At 56.8% G+C, this 15,418-nt stretch overlaps 1 protein-coding gene across 2 annotated transcripts; it reads left to right on the top strand.

The window, feature by feature from the left end:
- Positions 1-617: 617 nt before the first annotated feature.
- INSYN1 (inhibitory synaptic factor 1) lies at positions 618-14,102 on the top strand. 2 transcript variants are annotated; one of them, XM_070377411.1, is made up of 3 exons: positions 618-1,749; positions 2,200-2,906; positions 13,283-14,102. In XM_070377411.1, exons 2-3 carry the CDS (start codon positions 2,751-2,753, stop codon positions 14,003-14,005), a joined length of 879 nt encoding a protein of 292 aa, XP_070233512.1. In that variant the 5' UTR covers positions 618-1,749; positions 2,200-2,750; the 3' UTR covers positions 14,006-14,102. The 2 variants fall into 2 exon arrangements, with proteins under 2 accessions (XP_070233512.1, XP_070233511.1); XM_070377410.1 differs by having other exon boundaries at positions 618-1,768.
- The last annotated feature ends 1,316 nt before the right edge of the window (positions 14,103-15,418 follow it).

Below are 15,418 nucleotides of genomic sequence, written 5' to 3'. Positions count from 1 at the left end.
GACCCCAGAGTCTAGCGTGGGGTCTGGTACACAGAAGGTGCTGAATAAATGTTGAGTGAATGGATAAGGAACTGAACAAAATGACCCGTGTCTAATGTATGTCTTTCATCCATCTACGGAATCTCCAACTCCATCCAGCCCAGACACAGCCTGGCGGCATACAGTAGGTGCTCAGCAAATGTCGTCGGTATTGCATTTTCTTAATCAATCTGATTTAAGGCCATGTCTGGGAGTAGTTTGAGGTATGACAGGGAGAAGGAGGAAGGTCTGATGCGGGAAATTTAGCCGAAAGGGAAGCCCGGAGCGCACCGCAGTGGGGGCAGGGGTAATGGGGGCTTACGGAAAGGTAGGAACTGAGTAAGCCCCTAGCCGCTGCCCCTCCGCACCCCGGGGTCAACAGGAGTGCGCTCGGGAGAGTCCGCCTCCAGCCCCGTCAGCGCTGGACGCTTCCTCGTCCCCCGGGTGGCGAGACCCCCCGGCTCGCGCGCTCGGTGCTCGGCGCTGGGAGGCGTGTGTGTCGCTTTAAAAGCTCCCTCCCGGCGCGCCGGGCCGGCCCCTTCCCTTACAGCGCCGAGGCGAGCGGAGCCGAGCCAGCCGGGCGGCCTTTGAGGGAGCCAGCGCCCGCCCGGGCGGCCAGTCCGGCGGGGGGCGGCGGGCCGGGCCGGGGGCGGCCGGGGCGCGGGCGGCGCGGCGCTCGGGGAGCGGGCCCAGGCCCGCGGAGCCCGGCGGGGCAGGGCGGGGCGAGGCGGCCGAGGGAGGCCCAGCCAGACCCGGCGCCCGGTGGCCCCACCGGCAAACCCGGCGCCCGGGGGCTGGCGAGGCGGCGAGCCGAGAGCCAGCGGGCGGGAGGCAGCGGAGCGGAGGCTGCAAGCCCTGTGCGCCCCGGCCCGCCAGGCTCGCCGCGCGCCCCCTCCCCTCGGCTCCCCTCGCCTCGCTTCCTCCTCTCGCTCTTCTCGCCTCCTCCCCTCCGCCCGGCGCCCCTCCCGCCCGCGCCCGGGCCGCCAGACCCAGCCCGGCCGGGTTCCCTGCCCCGCGCACTCTCGGCCCGGCCCGGAGGAGACCGGGTCCCCACGGCCAACATCGCCCCTCCCCCCGGGACCCGGCGATTCCGGACCGTTCCGACCGTGGACTTGGACTGAGCCGCGAGAGCGTTGTCGCCCCGGGAGGACAGCGGGGCTGGGCTGAGCGGACCCTCGCGGCCGCTCCGGACGCCGCAGGTGCCGGAGCGCGGTCGTTCTGGGTCCGGACTGAGCGTGTCCCGGGCGCCCACGGGTGCCAGCTCACTCTCGGCAGGGCAGAGACCACGGTGGAGCCCGGAGCCGGCCGATCTGGACTGGACAGAGCGGATCCCGGACGGTGCCGAGCCCGGGGAATACCGGGCGTGGGCTGAGGGGATCCCGGCGCCCTCCGATCCCTCCGACTTTGGCTCGCGCGCTGGGACCGGCCCGGCGTCGCCTCGGTCGCCCTGTGCCCGAGTCACCTGTGGCCTCGGAGCCCCGGACCCGCAGGAACCTTGCTCATTCCCCCCCACCGGAGCCCGGCGGGGGTTGACGGAGATTTTTCCGGCCCCCTTCCTTGGAGCGTGGAGGCCCCGCCCCCTCCCACCGCCCAGATGTCTCCGGTGGCGGCTCTGAGGACCTCCTTGAGGCCAGGGGCCGAAGGGTCCAGAGAGAGAAGCCCGCCCTAGGGAGCCTTGGGGGCCCCCAACCTCGTCTTGGGACTTGGCCCCCGACGCTGCTCGGAAGGAAGGTCGGTGCCCCCACCCTTGGTGAGTCCGAGAGCGGAGTGGGGGTTCTGACGGAAGGCGGGGCTGGGGAAGGGAAGGTCCAGCTGGGAACGAGAGCACCCCCGGGGCACTAGGAGAGAGCAAGGAAGACTGGAGGGGCCCTCCAGTGAACCAGCGGGGCCAGGCCTGGGTGGGGGTGGCGGGAGCCAGGGCAGGGTGCCCCATGGCAGGCTGAGGACTTATGCTTTTAAAGCAGGGGCTCCCTCTTTCCCCTCTAGAGGAGGAGCTGTGCGCTAGAGCACCTGCCTCCACCATCCCTCCCCACAAAGGAAAAAAAGAAGCAAACAAACAAAAAAACTCCAATCCCCAGCGAGGAAGGGTGCAGGCTCGGGTGAGGAGGGAGGCAGCGGCATTGCATTGCCGGCTGGTGCTGCAGCCTGGGAAGGCTGACGCCAGGCTCGCTCTCTCTGCAGGGGGCTGCCCTCCTCCAAGCCGGCTCCCTTCCCAGAGCCACCCACATCTGGAGCCCCCTTCACATCTGGAAGGCCCTGGCCACCATCCCTCTGCAGGTGTCTGTTGCATCTTGACACCTCGGCCTTTGCAATTGCCTAGGAGTTGTGAGGGGATTACTGCTGCCTTCTGTCCATCCCAAGGGCACCTTTTACCCTTAGTCCCTGCAGAGTCATCCCCCTGCCTCTGTGTCCAGCTCAGCATACCCACAGGCACTTCAAGTCCTGGAAGCCACTCCTGAGACCCACGGCCCCTCCCCCTGCCCTCCTGTGTCCTCACCTTGACCCCCTCAGTCAGCCTGTCTCCCTCTGGGTGTCCCATTCTCCACCCAGAGGTGGAGGAGTGGGGTGGTGGCAGGGGGCTGGGGCTGGGTGAGGGCCGTCCAGGGCCAGGGTGGGCTGGGGGGCCGTTAAGATGTGGAGCTCTGCCCGGCTGAGGGGGGCTCCGCGGAGGAAGACGCAGCGTGTGCTTGGCTGGGGGGAGCATGGGCAGGCCTGCGGCCACGTGGTGAAGGATGAACATTCGGGGCACCCCGGACCTCGGGCAGCCCAGTGACGACCCCAGCAGTGGTGGCGAGCGGGAGCGGATTCGACAGCGCATGAAGATGGTCATCGGGCAGCTGGAGGACATCCTGCGAGAGCTCAAGGAGGTGGCCAAGGAGCTAAGGGAGGTGAGTGATGGGCTGGGCAGCCCCTAGGCCAGGTATCCTGGGCCTGGCACCAAAACATACTCACATGTGTGTGTGTGTGTGTGTGTGTGCATGCACACGTGCACGAGCAAAGCTGTATGCACCTGTGTCACTCTGCTTGGCACTTGCTTCTTGTTCTCCTTTCCCCACATCTGCTTTGCTAAAGATGTCACTGTACCCCACGGCTGGAGGGGCCTCCTTGATCCAGGGACTGCTTAGGCAGCATGTTGTGGGCCCATGGCTCAGAGCTGCCATGGTGGCCAATAAAATGCGGAATCCCACCACAGCCTCTTAGTAGAAGACAGTCTTCTGGCACCCAGCTGACCTTTGACCCCACCATCTGCCTCCCAGACGCTGACTGGCTTATAGAGGGCACTGGGAGAGCGTGGGTGGCTTTACTGAGATAGTCCCTACCACTCAAGTCCCAGCTCTGAGCATTCCCTGGAGATCACACAGATGCTTAGAACCCTGAACCTGGAAAAATGAAAGCCGGCTTTGCCTTCTGTGCCCCGAAGCGGGTCTAGGAGCTGCTAGTGGATATCATCGTTCCTGTGTATGTTTCCAGGGGCAGGGAGCTCCTCTGAAGGACGCATCCGTGTCCCATGGTTCCAAGTGGTTTGGTTTTTTTTTTTCCGCCAAGGCTGAAAAGTCACCGAGAGATCCTGGTATGTGTATCCCTCTCTGCCTTTCTAAGCGGAGCCGGTTTAATTACCACTTCCCACATCGCCAGGGTAATGAGATTCACATGTCCTCAGCCCTGCCCCCTGGGCTGTGTTTGAGCCCGAAATGCATGACCAGCGTTCTGAGCCGCTGGCCTGAATTTGTCCGCTGGGTGCCATTACACCAGCCAGGTGGGCTTTAGGCAAATTTCAACTCCTTGTAACCAGGGTCCCTGCAGAAATGGCAGGGAGAGTGACTGAACTGGAGTTATGGGCTTGAGCTCTCCCCAGCCAGCTGTGTGGGGAAGATGGGGGTTCTCAGAGGGTTTGGAAGAGGAGGTGATGGTGGCAGACCCACTCCCGACTGTCAAAGTGGCATTCCAGCCTGGCCTGAGAACCGAGGAGCAGAGGGTGTTTGAAGGGAGTCATGTTCAGAGCAGAGGGGATTGTAGAGATGCTGGGACAGAAGCAGAGGTTGAGCAGGGCAACCCCTCTACCTGGGGTCAGCCTAATGGAGCATCCTTTCTCAGGAGATAGGAATGGCTATTGCTGCAGACAGAGAGAAGTGGTGGTGCTTCTTCCCATGGACTGGGCTGCCCGCAATCTAAGCCAAACATCTTTGAGGAATAAGTCTGGAGATCAAAGACCAGGTGCCCCTGAGCAACCCCTGCTCTCCCAACCTCAGTGGTCCAGAGGACTGCAGTTCCCACTTTGACTTGCCCCCCCACCAACTTTCAGATGCTCTGTGGTCCCATCAGGGTCATGGAAACTATCCAAAGTCTCTGTCCTCGGCAGGAGGAGCATGGGACCTATGCCCCAGCAAGCCTGCTGAGAAAGAGCCAGGATTGACTCTAAGCCAGGAGGCAGCTTTGATATGCGTAGAGCCTCCTCCCAACTGAGCATCTTCCAGGCACCTACCTTCACCTTCCCCTGCTACGTAGCCATCCACAGTTTGAAGGCATCTCACAGGTCATCCAGACTAGCCCTGTTTGTTTGCTGTTGAAGAAACTGAGGCCAGAGAGGGACAGGGGCTTGTGTAAGGTCACATAGCCTACCAGTGGCAGAACTAAGCCTAGAACTCAAGTTTCTGATGCCTATGCTGGGGCTTCAGCAGGTGGACTAATGACTGTCTTTGCATTTTGACAGGGGCCTTCTAGAGGGGACACCTTATGCTCATGCTGTGATGCTCTGAGGTGTACCCTTTAGGGATGAGGCAGGGAGCTTAGAAGTGCGACAGTTCATTTGCGGATCTTTTATGTGTTCCTTACCAGCACACACACTCACCCGCTCCCATGTCTCAAACAGCAGAGCTCCAGATTCCCAGGCTTTGCAGCCCAGAGGCCTGAGCTAGGATGGGGAGAGATGAGTCCCCACCCCCCATACACCCTGCAGGCCATGTGCCTCCACCCAAGACTTTGGCAGGTTGCTATGGCAACCAGAGTCTACCCCGTATGCCATTGCCTGCCCGCTGCCAATGGCACCCAGCTGGGAGAGGGGCCAAGCCTCAGAGCTCCCCCATCCCCCAGGCAGGGTCTGGACATGGGGTGATGAGCAGAGGAAGTGGAAGGCAGGCGAGGCTCTGAGAGGCCCAGACAGAGGAAGAGATGCCATAGCCGACTTCCTATAGGATGGGATTTGTCAGGAATGGGGTTACTGGGTTCGGGTGGGGTTTGGAGTAAAGTGTTGCAGTCCCCCTGCTCCCTGGAACCCATGATCTGTCAGCCTCTCCTTGGAAGCTCGGTGTGGCATTTTCCCTTGAGGGTGTGGGTGGGCCCAAGGTCAAGACAGTGGCAGACACTGGCTTCCTCACCTTATCACACCCTACTCCCCAGGCAGTACCAGCTCAGAGATCACCAATGGGGTTCTCATGTCAGAGGGGGAAAGTACTTAGATGTGAAGACAAGATTCACAAGCAAGACTGCTGGGAGTAGCAGGAGATGCTGGACTAAGGAGCAAGGCCAGCAGAGAGAAAGGGCTCAGTTGTATCAACCTCTGTCATCCTCTCTCTGCTGCTCTCTTCACCAGCCCTGGACACCACCCTTCATGGCAGACTCTCTTCCCCTTCTTGAGCATACAGCCTGAAGTTCATCGAAAGATGAGGGACACTAAAGCCCTCCTTCCCCAGGCCCCTGAGCCTCAGTTTGCTCATCTCTGAGATGGGGATGATGATCATTTGCATCTCAGTGTTATCTTAGCACTTCATCGGGGTTTGGCATGGGGTAAGGGGGCCAATGTGCTTCCCAGATGGCACTAGTGATAAAGAACCCACCTGCCAATGCAGGTAGACATTGAGACATGGGTTCAATCCCTGGGTCAGGAAGATCTCCTGGAGGAAGGCATGGCAACCCACTCCAGTATTCTTGCCTGGAGAATCCCAAGGACAGAGGAGCCTAGGGGCTCGGGTCCCTAGGGTCACAAAGAGTCAGACATGATTGAAGTGACTTAGGATGCACACATGAAAGGGGGCCAACACCTACTCATTTCCCTAAAGGGTTCGGAGTTTCCCGTACTATACCTCCCCTACCCTGCCAAACCCTTCTGCAGCTCTCCCATTGGCCTCACAGGTGATGAGGAACAAGTTCTGTCCCATGAATGGGAGAGTAGTTTAATGGACTGAGTGAGGTGAGGAATGTAAATGCTTTGAAAGCTAAAATTGTGCTGCAGAGAGATATGATGGTCAATCTTTAATTAGCCTCAGCTCCCCTAGGTTCCCCAAAACTCCAGAGTGCCAGGCCAGTCCCAGCAGGTTCTCTAAGCTCCTCAAAATTCTATGGATCTTACTTTAGAGATAGAGCACAGCCTCAGGGCCAAGATCATGGCTCTGTAACCACATGTCTCTGGTTCAGATCCAACTCTGCCCCCTACCCAGCTGTGTAAACTTGGGAGAGTTACTTTACCTTGCTGTGCTTCCATTTTCCATGTAAATGAGGATAATGAATTTTACACTCCCCATCCCACTCCTCAGCCTCAGGGTTGTGATGAGAATTAAATGTGTATTACATATAAAGTACTTAGCAGAACGATGGGCACAAAACTTACTCCGTATTTGTTAGATATTACTAATGAAATATTCAAGCACTGGCCTGCTCCTTATTCCATGTATGGCTTTTAGAATCACATCTGCTTCTTAGCTATCATCAGAGGTCAAAGTCAGGACCCTGACCTCCTGGCTGGCACCTTTATTACCTCCAACAGTGGGCAGTCCCACCCTTGTGCAGCAGGGAAAGGGGATAGAGAGTGACAGTGATGGGGATAGGAAGAGTGTTTCCCATAAGATGGCTGTTGAACTGAGAGCCAAAGGAAGTGAGGGTGGTATCTAGGGGATGAGCTTTCCAGGCAGTGGGAACAGCCTGTGCAAAGGTCCTGGGGAAGAAATGGGCTTGGTGTTTTCAGGATTAGCAAGGAAGGCAGTGCAGCTGAAGTGGAGTGAACTAGGAGGAGAAAAGCAGAAAGGTCGGTCAAACAGGGAGTCAGGTTACACAGAGCCTTGCAGGCCATGGTATGGAATATGGATTTTGTTCTTAGGGAGAATCCCACCTGCTCTCCAGGAATCTCCTGGTTGTATTTCTGGGTGGAGGTCTGCCTCCCCACTGCTCTCTCTCCCTGTGCTGTGCTTAGTCACTCAGTTGTGTCCAACTCTGCGACCCCATGGACTGTAGCCCACCAAGCTCCTCTGTCCATGGGGATCTCCAGGCCAGACTACTGGAGTGGGTTGCCATGCCCTCCTCCAGGGGATCTTCCCAACCCAGGGATCAAACCCAGGTCTCCAGCTTTGCAGGTGGATTCTTTATCAGCTGAGCCACCAGGGAAGCCCCTGCTCTCCCTGATCCCTGCCAACTGGGAACCCCAAAGGCCAGGGGTAAGGGCCTTGCCTTTGGCCTCCTGGGTGCTGAGCTTACCTTGAAGAGGTCCCTGGCCTCCTCCTCCTCCTCAGTTCTCCCCTCCCCAAGATGTCACTCAGCATATCGGGGTTCAAGGGTACTTATTGTGTTGATCACTAGTGTCTCTCACATCATCACTGACTCTTGGGTAGGACGTAGCTTAAGGGCACAGTTGCCCACTTTGGCCCGAACACCTCAGGAGGATGGAGGGGTGGGCACAAACCCTTCACAGCCAGGTGGTGGAGGATCCCCCATCCAGTGTTGAAGGGGAACAAGCCCGGTGGTGATTGTGCAGTCCCCTGGGCAAGGCGCTGCATATGAGGTGGCAGGGAAGCCAAGGGCTGTGCAGGCATGAGATAAATGTGGCCCAGCCAGGAGGCAGCTGGAGCAGGAGAGGCTGGGGACCACAGAGCTGTGCCAAAGTGGGTCAGTTCCATCACCCGCAGCTCAGCAAGAATTGTGTGGATTTTTTCTTATTATTTTTTTTTTCTCACCTTCCTTTCCTCCCTTTTCCCTTCGAGCTCTCCTCCTCCGGACAGATTCACAAAGCTCCTTAGCCAGTTCGGCCAAATTGCAGGTTGAGAATCATGTATCACGGTCAACTCGCTCCCCACCCCTTTTCCCCAACTCCACAGCCCCCCAGGAAGACAATAAGTAACATAATCAAGAATTAAAAAATAATCAGTGATCATAAATAATGCAGAATCCCCAGTTATATAACCAGCTGCCCAGGGACCTGGGAGGGTAGGAAGGAGTAGCAGCTTGTCAAGAGAGTTGAAGAGACCAGAGGTGAGCGGGGAGGGGATAAACGGGTCCCAGGGCTCCCTGGGTCCTCAACCTGAGGCCTTAGGGAACACATTCATGCTTTCCGTGGAGAGGGGTCTCAACCAGCAGTGGAGGCGGGCTAGGGCAGGCAATGTTGGGATGTCTAAGACTGTGGAACTTTTTCTCATAAAAGAAGCCCCAAGTGGTTTTTATTAAGTCCTCTCTCTGAACTCATGCACTAGTCAAAAGCTGTGTCTGTAAAAAATGTGCCAATCCCTGTACTAAACTGGGGCTGCAGTGGTGGGCAAGACAGATCTAGTCCTGCCTCTCATGGGGCTTCCTGTCTAGTGAGGTCACAGACATCAGTCACATGTACACATAAAATGGTAGCAGCAAGAACTATTGGAAAATCAGGAGAGGTGCGGGGTGCTTTGAGATCCTTTCACAGGGAACCTGTCTTCAACTGGGGATCAGGGAAGACTTCCTTATGGAAGTGAGAGGGAATGAGTAGGAAAGAAAGGAGACATGCCAGGTGAGGCACAGAGGCACAAGTGAGTTCTGTGGAGTGAGTCGGGCTGGTGGGCCTGGCAGGGTTGGAGGCTGCTTGCTGGAGAAAACAGGACCTGTGATCAGATTTGGTGTTGGATTGTGTTTGGGAGGTTCAGGAGTTTGGGGAGCCAGGAAGAGCTGGAAGCAGATGAGTGATGTAGTCCTGGTGGCTGACTAGGAAGGTCCGTGGATGGAAAGGGAGCTGGACTGGAGGTCGCTGTCAGTGGGGAGACTGGATGGGTGCCAAGTTCAGGGGGGTAGCTGAGGCCATGATCAGAACATGGGTTGTGGACACCCTTAGGGACAGGGTTTAGGACCCAGCAGGTTTTGTCGCAGCCCTTAACCCTGCCCTTCCTATCTAGCGTTTACTCTTGCCCCCCATAGAGCAGGTGATTCCTGTTCTGAACTCCCATCCACCTCCAGTCTCAGCTCGACTCCTGGTCTCTGGGTCTCAGTTTCTCATCAGCAAGCACAATGAGAAAGGTGGTCTCAGTGGTGGCTCCAGGCCCTCTTGGCTTCAAAGGTCTGTGGTTCTGTGATTTCTATTTCTCTTTCCATTCTCTCTCTTCCCCTTTCTTTCCTTCTGTGTATATAATTATTTCCCTGCACTCCAAGACAATCCCATATTACATGTAGGCAAAATGATTATTAAATCTCAGAGAGAAATCATAGATTTCAAGACAGCCAAAGCAGAGAGGCGGTTAGCCTGGGACCTGCCCCCATTCCTGCCTTCCACACTGGCCCCATGAAATGAGGCCCCGGGGATGGGCAGCAGGGGTTGTGGACTGACCGGGCCCCCTGCAGACCATCTGGGTCCCCACGGCGTGTCACTCCCTTCCGACCCTCACTGATGTCATTCATCTGGTGAGTGTGACATGTCTCACCCGTGGAGCAGACCAAGATTTGCCTGTGAGGCTCAGCTATTTGACCTGTAGTATCTCTTCTCCTATACTGTCTGTAGACAGCTTTACTTGAGGGAACATAGGGGCCACCCGTGTGCTGCAGTTTGAAAGGTCTAATAATATCCCATTATTCTGCCACAGGCACTGGAAGTGTCCCTGTTACAGTGGCATTCCTTTGGTAAAGAGCTGACTCGAGTTTGCTCTCGGACCAGATGCCAGGGGCCTGGCCGTATGTTAGCACCCACAGGTGCACAGTGGATATTGGGGGTCTATGTTGTTCTTTGCACTCTCTGTGCATCAAGTCATTAACTCCTTACCAGAGCCTTATCAAGTAGGTACTACTAGAATTCTCCTTGGATGAAGACATTTAGGCCCAGAGAAGCTGAGTAACTGAGCTAAGGTCACCCAGCCTGTAAGTGGTGAGGTTGGACCCTGCGTCTGGCTTCAGAGCCCAGGTTCTTAAGTGTCTGTGCAGACTCTGCAGTTTAAAGCACATTCCTATCTATTGCATCTCTAATATCTGGTGAATAGAGGCGTGTCATCCTGTTTTACAGGGGAGGAAATGGGATATGGAGAGGGAAATCACTTGCCGCTCAAACCTCTTAGCCAAGATGAGGCAGGCTTGGGACCTGAGCCCAGCCCTCCTTCCCTTCTTTCCCTCCACTCTCCCAGAATGGAAGCAGAGAAGGGCATTCTGAAAGAGAAGGGGAAGGGCCCCAACCTGAAGGCCTCCTGAGCAGGGGGCTGGCAAGGGCTTCTTGGGCATGGAGACCGTCCTGATCTGAGGGTTCTAGGGCTCTTGCTCTGTGGACCCTGCATCTTCCTCACAGGGCATTAGGAACCCAGCTTCGGGGCCTGGCTTGGCCTCGGCCAACCCTGTGAGCTCACAGCCGAGTCATTTGACTCCAGATTCCTACCGTCATCCTCGCAACCTCAGGTAGCAGCAGACTCTCAGCAGCAGTGCTTGATCAGGGGAATCTAATTAGAGGGTGTGGCTGTCCCAGAGGCACAGGGCCTTTCCTGAGGGTGGCAGTGCCTGGGCTGCTATTTTTCGCCAGCTTAAATCCCCAGTCTGCTAGGCCTATTGCATGCATGTTCAGTTGTATCTGACTCTTTGGGAGCCCATGGACTGTAGCCCACCAGGCTCCTCTGTCCATGGGATTCTCCAGGCTAGAATGCTAGCGTGAGTTGCCATTTCCTACTCCAGGGGATCTCCCTAACCCAGGGATCGAACCTGCCATCTCCTGCCACTCCTGCATTGGTAGGCGGGTTCTTTACCACTGTGCCACCTGGGAAGTCCAGTCCACCACACCAGTAGTCCTCCAAGTCTGTTCCTGAACCAACAGCAGCAGGAGAACCATCTCAAAGCTTGTCAGATATGCACCTCTCGAGCCCCACCAGGACCTCCTGAATAGAACACTGGGAGTTGGCTGATGCACGTCTGGGTTTTTTGTCTGTTTTCATTAGAGTATAATTGCCTTACAAGGTTGTGTCATTTTCTGCTGTATGACAAAATGAATCAGTTATGTGTATATATACATCCCCTACTTCTGTGCATTTGGGTTTGAGAGCCCTTACCTTTGGATTTGAGAGCCCCTACTCAAGGCCAGGGCTCCCACTAGCTCTCAGATGGGGCTTGGTTTACACAAAGGTTTCAAGGGGATGCTAGCTTCTCTGAGGTACAGGAGTCATTCTGGGCAGTGGAGGGCATAAGAAGGGGTGACCAGACTGGAGGATGGAGTTTATACGCATTGGCTGTCCAGGCCCAGAAATCATGGCAGCACTTCAGCCGTGTACAGTGTTGCAGGGCTGGTGGGGGTAGGAATCTCAGGTCCCCAGTGACTGGTCTCTTGGGCCCGTCATCTATACATCCAGGCCATGATGATCTCGTGGGTGGAAAGCCTGACACGTAGTAGGTGCTCAGAGCTGGGAGATCATGTCACTTTTATCACCAGTGCCCCCAGAGAGCCCTAGGGCATTGGGAGCAGTGGCTTCTCACTGCTCCCCAGGAAGTTCTAATGAGGTTGGCAGGGCCGGGATTCTCATACCCCCTTGGTGTGACTGAAGCTGAAGTCCAGAGAGGTTATGTGAGTTACTCAAAGACACATAGAGCATTTGATGTCCAAATCAGGAACTTGGGTGTCTTTTTGCCCCCAGCTTTTCCACAGGCCTCTGCCAAGAGTTCCTTCTACCCCTAGTCTGGGGCTGTGGGAAGTGGGCATCCCTAGGCACTGACTCCCCCAAAGAGTGCCTCAAGTCGTCTAAGCACAGAGTCCTAGAACCTTACAGATGGAAGGAAACTTGGAGATAGATAAGCCACCCAACTCCCCGTTCACAGATTGAGAAACTGAGACCTAGAGAGGGAAAATGACTGAGCAGGTCTCTGGCGTCAGAGCCCCTGACTCCTGACGAGGCGGACACCCCACTGAGCGGACACCCCACTGAGCCAGGCTCCTGGCTGGCCATCTTCCCCCTGGCTTTTCTCTTGTACTTTGGAGCACTCACCAACCCTGCTCCTTGCCGAACTCCTAGCACATCCCTGGACAGCATTTGTCTTCAGTAAAGGTTTGTTGAATTAGGGACTTTTTTAGTTAATGAACTGACTGACCACTCCGACCCCAGGGAGAGAGCTCTGAGAGGGCTGGGAGCTGCCTCCGGGGCCTGATGACTCGTGTCTGTCTTTGTCCCTGGGTCTCTGGTCCTTTGGCTTTGCTTTTGTTGTTGTTTTGCTGGCTTGGATTCCGGCCTGCATCTCCTCTCCTCCCCTTGCTCTGTCCTTTCCCTGTGTCTCTGCCTGGTCTCCCTTCCCCCCTCACTGTCTTCATCACCGATGTCTGTGCTGACCTGGCCTCGACGAGGGGCCATCCTGAGGTAGGGCCACCTGTACCGGGCAGGACCTGGTGGGTGCACTGACCTCTGCAGCCCGAGTGCATTTAACAAGCAGCTCTGGGCCCAGGATGGATGGTTTTCTTATTGCTTACCAAATAATGCTTGCTTTATTCCTTCCCCTACAAGCCAGGATTGATCTCCACTCATCAAGCAGTGGGGAAAGGGAGGAGAGAGGAGGCTCTGGGGCTATCTATGTAGGGGTGGGGTGATGGAGACCCATGGGGCCAGTTTCTGACCTGCTGCAGAGGCCAGTCCAGGATGTTTCAGAAAGCCTGGGCAGTCTTCTTGCGGTTTTCACATCTAATTTCCTCTCCGAGGGTGGGTGGGCTGCTTATCCTGCCACTGAATGGACTTGCTGGAATCTCTCAGCCCTGTTTCAAATGGTCCCCAATCAAAGGAAGATCCAACTCTGAGAACTAGGGCTGCCCCCCAGAACAGCAGCTGGCTTTGGGGCAGGAGGGTATGTGTGTGAATGGATGGGGTGCAGGGCTGGAAGGCACCCTCCCTCTCCCAGAGGCACTGAGGAGTGGAAAAAGGCGGATGGCCCAAACCAGCTGTGTTAACCTTGGTCCAGCTTTGGCCCTCAACAGGGCGAGCAAACCTGTGAACTCAAGTCCACCTGTGTCCTGTAGGGTCATTAGCCAAGGCTGGGACAGGGCACACTCGCACCTTGGTGATGCTGGCCGCTCACTCCTCTCCCCTTGCCCGGCCAGGTGGTGAGCCAAATCGATAAACTAACCTCGGACTTCGACTTTGAACTGGAGCCAGATGACTGGACCACAGCCACTGTGAGCAGCACCTCCAGCAGCGACAAGGCAGGTGTGGGCGGCCCCTTTGACCTTGGCCACCTGGACTTTATGACGGCCGACATCCTCTCGGACAGCTGGGAGTTCTGCTCCTTCCTGGACATCTCCACGCCCTCAGACTCCGTGGACGGCCCCGAGTCGACCCGGCCAGGGGCCGGCCCAGACTACAGGCTCATGAACGGTGGCCTGCCCGTCCCCAACGGGCCCCGGGTGGAGACCCCGGACTCCTCCAGTGAGGAGGCCTTCAGCGCCGGCCCTGTGAAGGGCCAGCTGCCCCAGCGGACCCCGGGGACGCGGGAAAGGGTGCGGTTCAGCGACAAAGTGCTCTACCACGCTCTGTGCTGTGACGACGAGGAGGGGGACGGCGAGGAGGAGGCCGCAGAGGAGGAGGGGGGCCTGTCCCCGGAGCCTGCCCACACAGAGGCCCCTGCTGGCCCCCTCAAGCCCTCCCCGGCTCCCTACAAGCCCAGGCGCTCTCCTCTGACTGGACGCCGCTCAGGCCCCACCTCGGTCCCTGAGCAGACCCGCAGGGTCACACGGAATAGCAGTACCCAAACGGTGTCGGACAAGAGCACGCAGACGGTGCTGCCCTACACGGCCACCAGACAGAAAGCCAAGGGGAAAAACTAGGGCTGGGGAGGGGCTGGGGGGCGGTGGGCACATAGAGCTATAAATATATATATATATTTAAACAAACGCAGTCATAATAAAATTTTAAAATGCTAAGGATCCAGCCCACAGGCCCCAAGGCTTTCACAAAGCTCATCTTGGACACAAGATGCCTGCTTACCTCTTAGTTCCCAGGAAGCGTGGCCAGAACCACCCTCCCTTCCTTCTCACGGCAGGACCCCTGAAGGGGGCATCCAAATGTGTAGAAATGAGGAAGGGGAAGTCTGACCTGGGACCCCCACCCCCACCCCTGCAGAGCACGGTGGTGGAGGCTGGCTAACAGTCTGGGCCTTGCCCTGAAGGGGATTCGTGAGCAAGAGAAGAGCTCCCAAGCTGCAGGTCTGAGGCCAGGGCTCATGGTCAGTGATTCGGAAGAGACTGCAGGACCGAGGGTCTGGGGGTGGCGTCACTCCGGCTGGGCCCGGTCAGTCACACGCCCGTGCCTTTTATGCCTTTTACCCCGAGGTTGACTTTTGCTTCTCCTTCCCTTACCTGAGTGCATCCAATCCCGCCCCCTCTCCCATCTCAGGGTTGCCCAGCACACAGGGAAGGAAAAAGACACTAGCATGATTGGGCCTCCATGCTCAGAAACCTGCAGACCCTGGAGGGCCAGGCTGGGCTGGGCAGAGGTCTGTTTTGAGAACCTGGACCACTCCCAATCCTTTCAGCTCCCATGCGCAGCCTTGACCTTTAGAGATGAAAGACTCAAGGAGAGCCTCAGCCAGTCCCTGCTTGGCCCTGAGCAGACCTGAGGTCCACGTGAGAAAGCGGGCAGCCACTGCCGTGGGGCTGTGAACCAGAGCCAGAGACAGACTCCTGGCCCCCTTCCCCAGGCAGGCAGCTTGGAGAGAAGTCCTGCAGCCCTCCTCTGTCCCTGCTTCTCCACATCTGGACCCTGAGTCCAGCTTAGCAGGTCTTGTGCGACACCAACAGAGACAAGGTGGGAGCCTGGAGGTAACAGGGCTTTACCTGGGGTGTAGCCTACACAGGGACAGCATCTGAGTACCCTTGGGATAATAATCACAATCATTGCTCACATTTATGGAGTAGGCCCCCAGGCCACGACTATGCTGAGGTCATTTTACAGCATTATTTCATTTAATCTTCACAGTAATCTGACAAGGTAGAACTATCACTATTCCCATTTTTCACATGAGAAGACTGAGGTTCAGAGAGGTTAAGTAACTGGCCCAAAGTCACAGAGTCTGTGCCACCCTCCCCACCATCAGCATGTAGGTGATACCCGGCTCAGTCATCTAGCAGCAGTGTGACCTTGAGCAAATCCATTTGCCTCTCTGAGCCTATCTGCCTCATCTATAAAATAGGTCTGATAGTCCTCACCTACCTCATCGGGGGCTACGGGGCTTTGACAAG

The sequence above is a fragment of the Bos mutus genome, chromosome 10 (genome assembly GCF_027580195.1).
Source record: "Bos mutus isolate GX-2022 chromosome 10, NWIPB_WYAK_1.1, whole genome shotgun sequence".
Taxonomy (NCBI): Eukaryota; Metazoa; Chordata; class Mammalia; order Artiodactyla; family Bovidae; genus Bos; species Bos mutus.
This window is presented reverse-complemented; position numbering and strand designations above follow the sequence as displayed.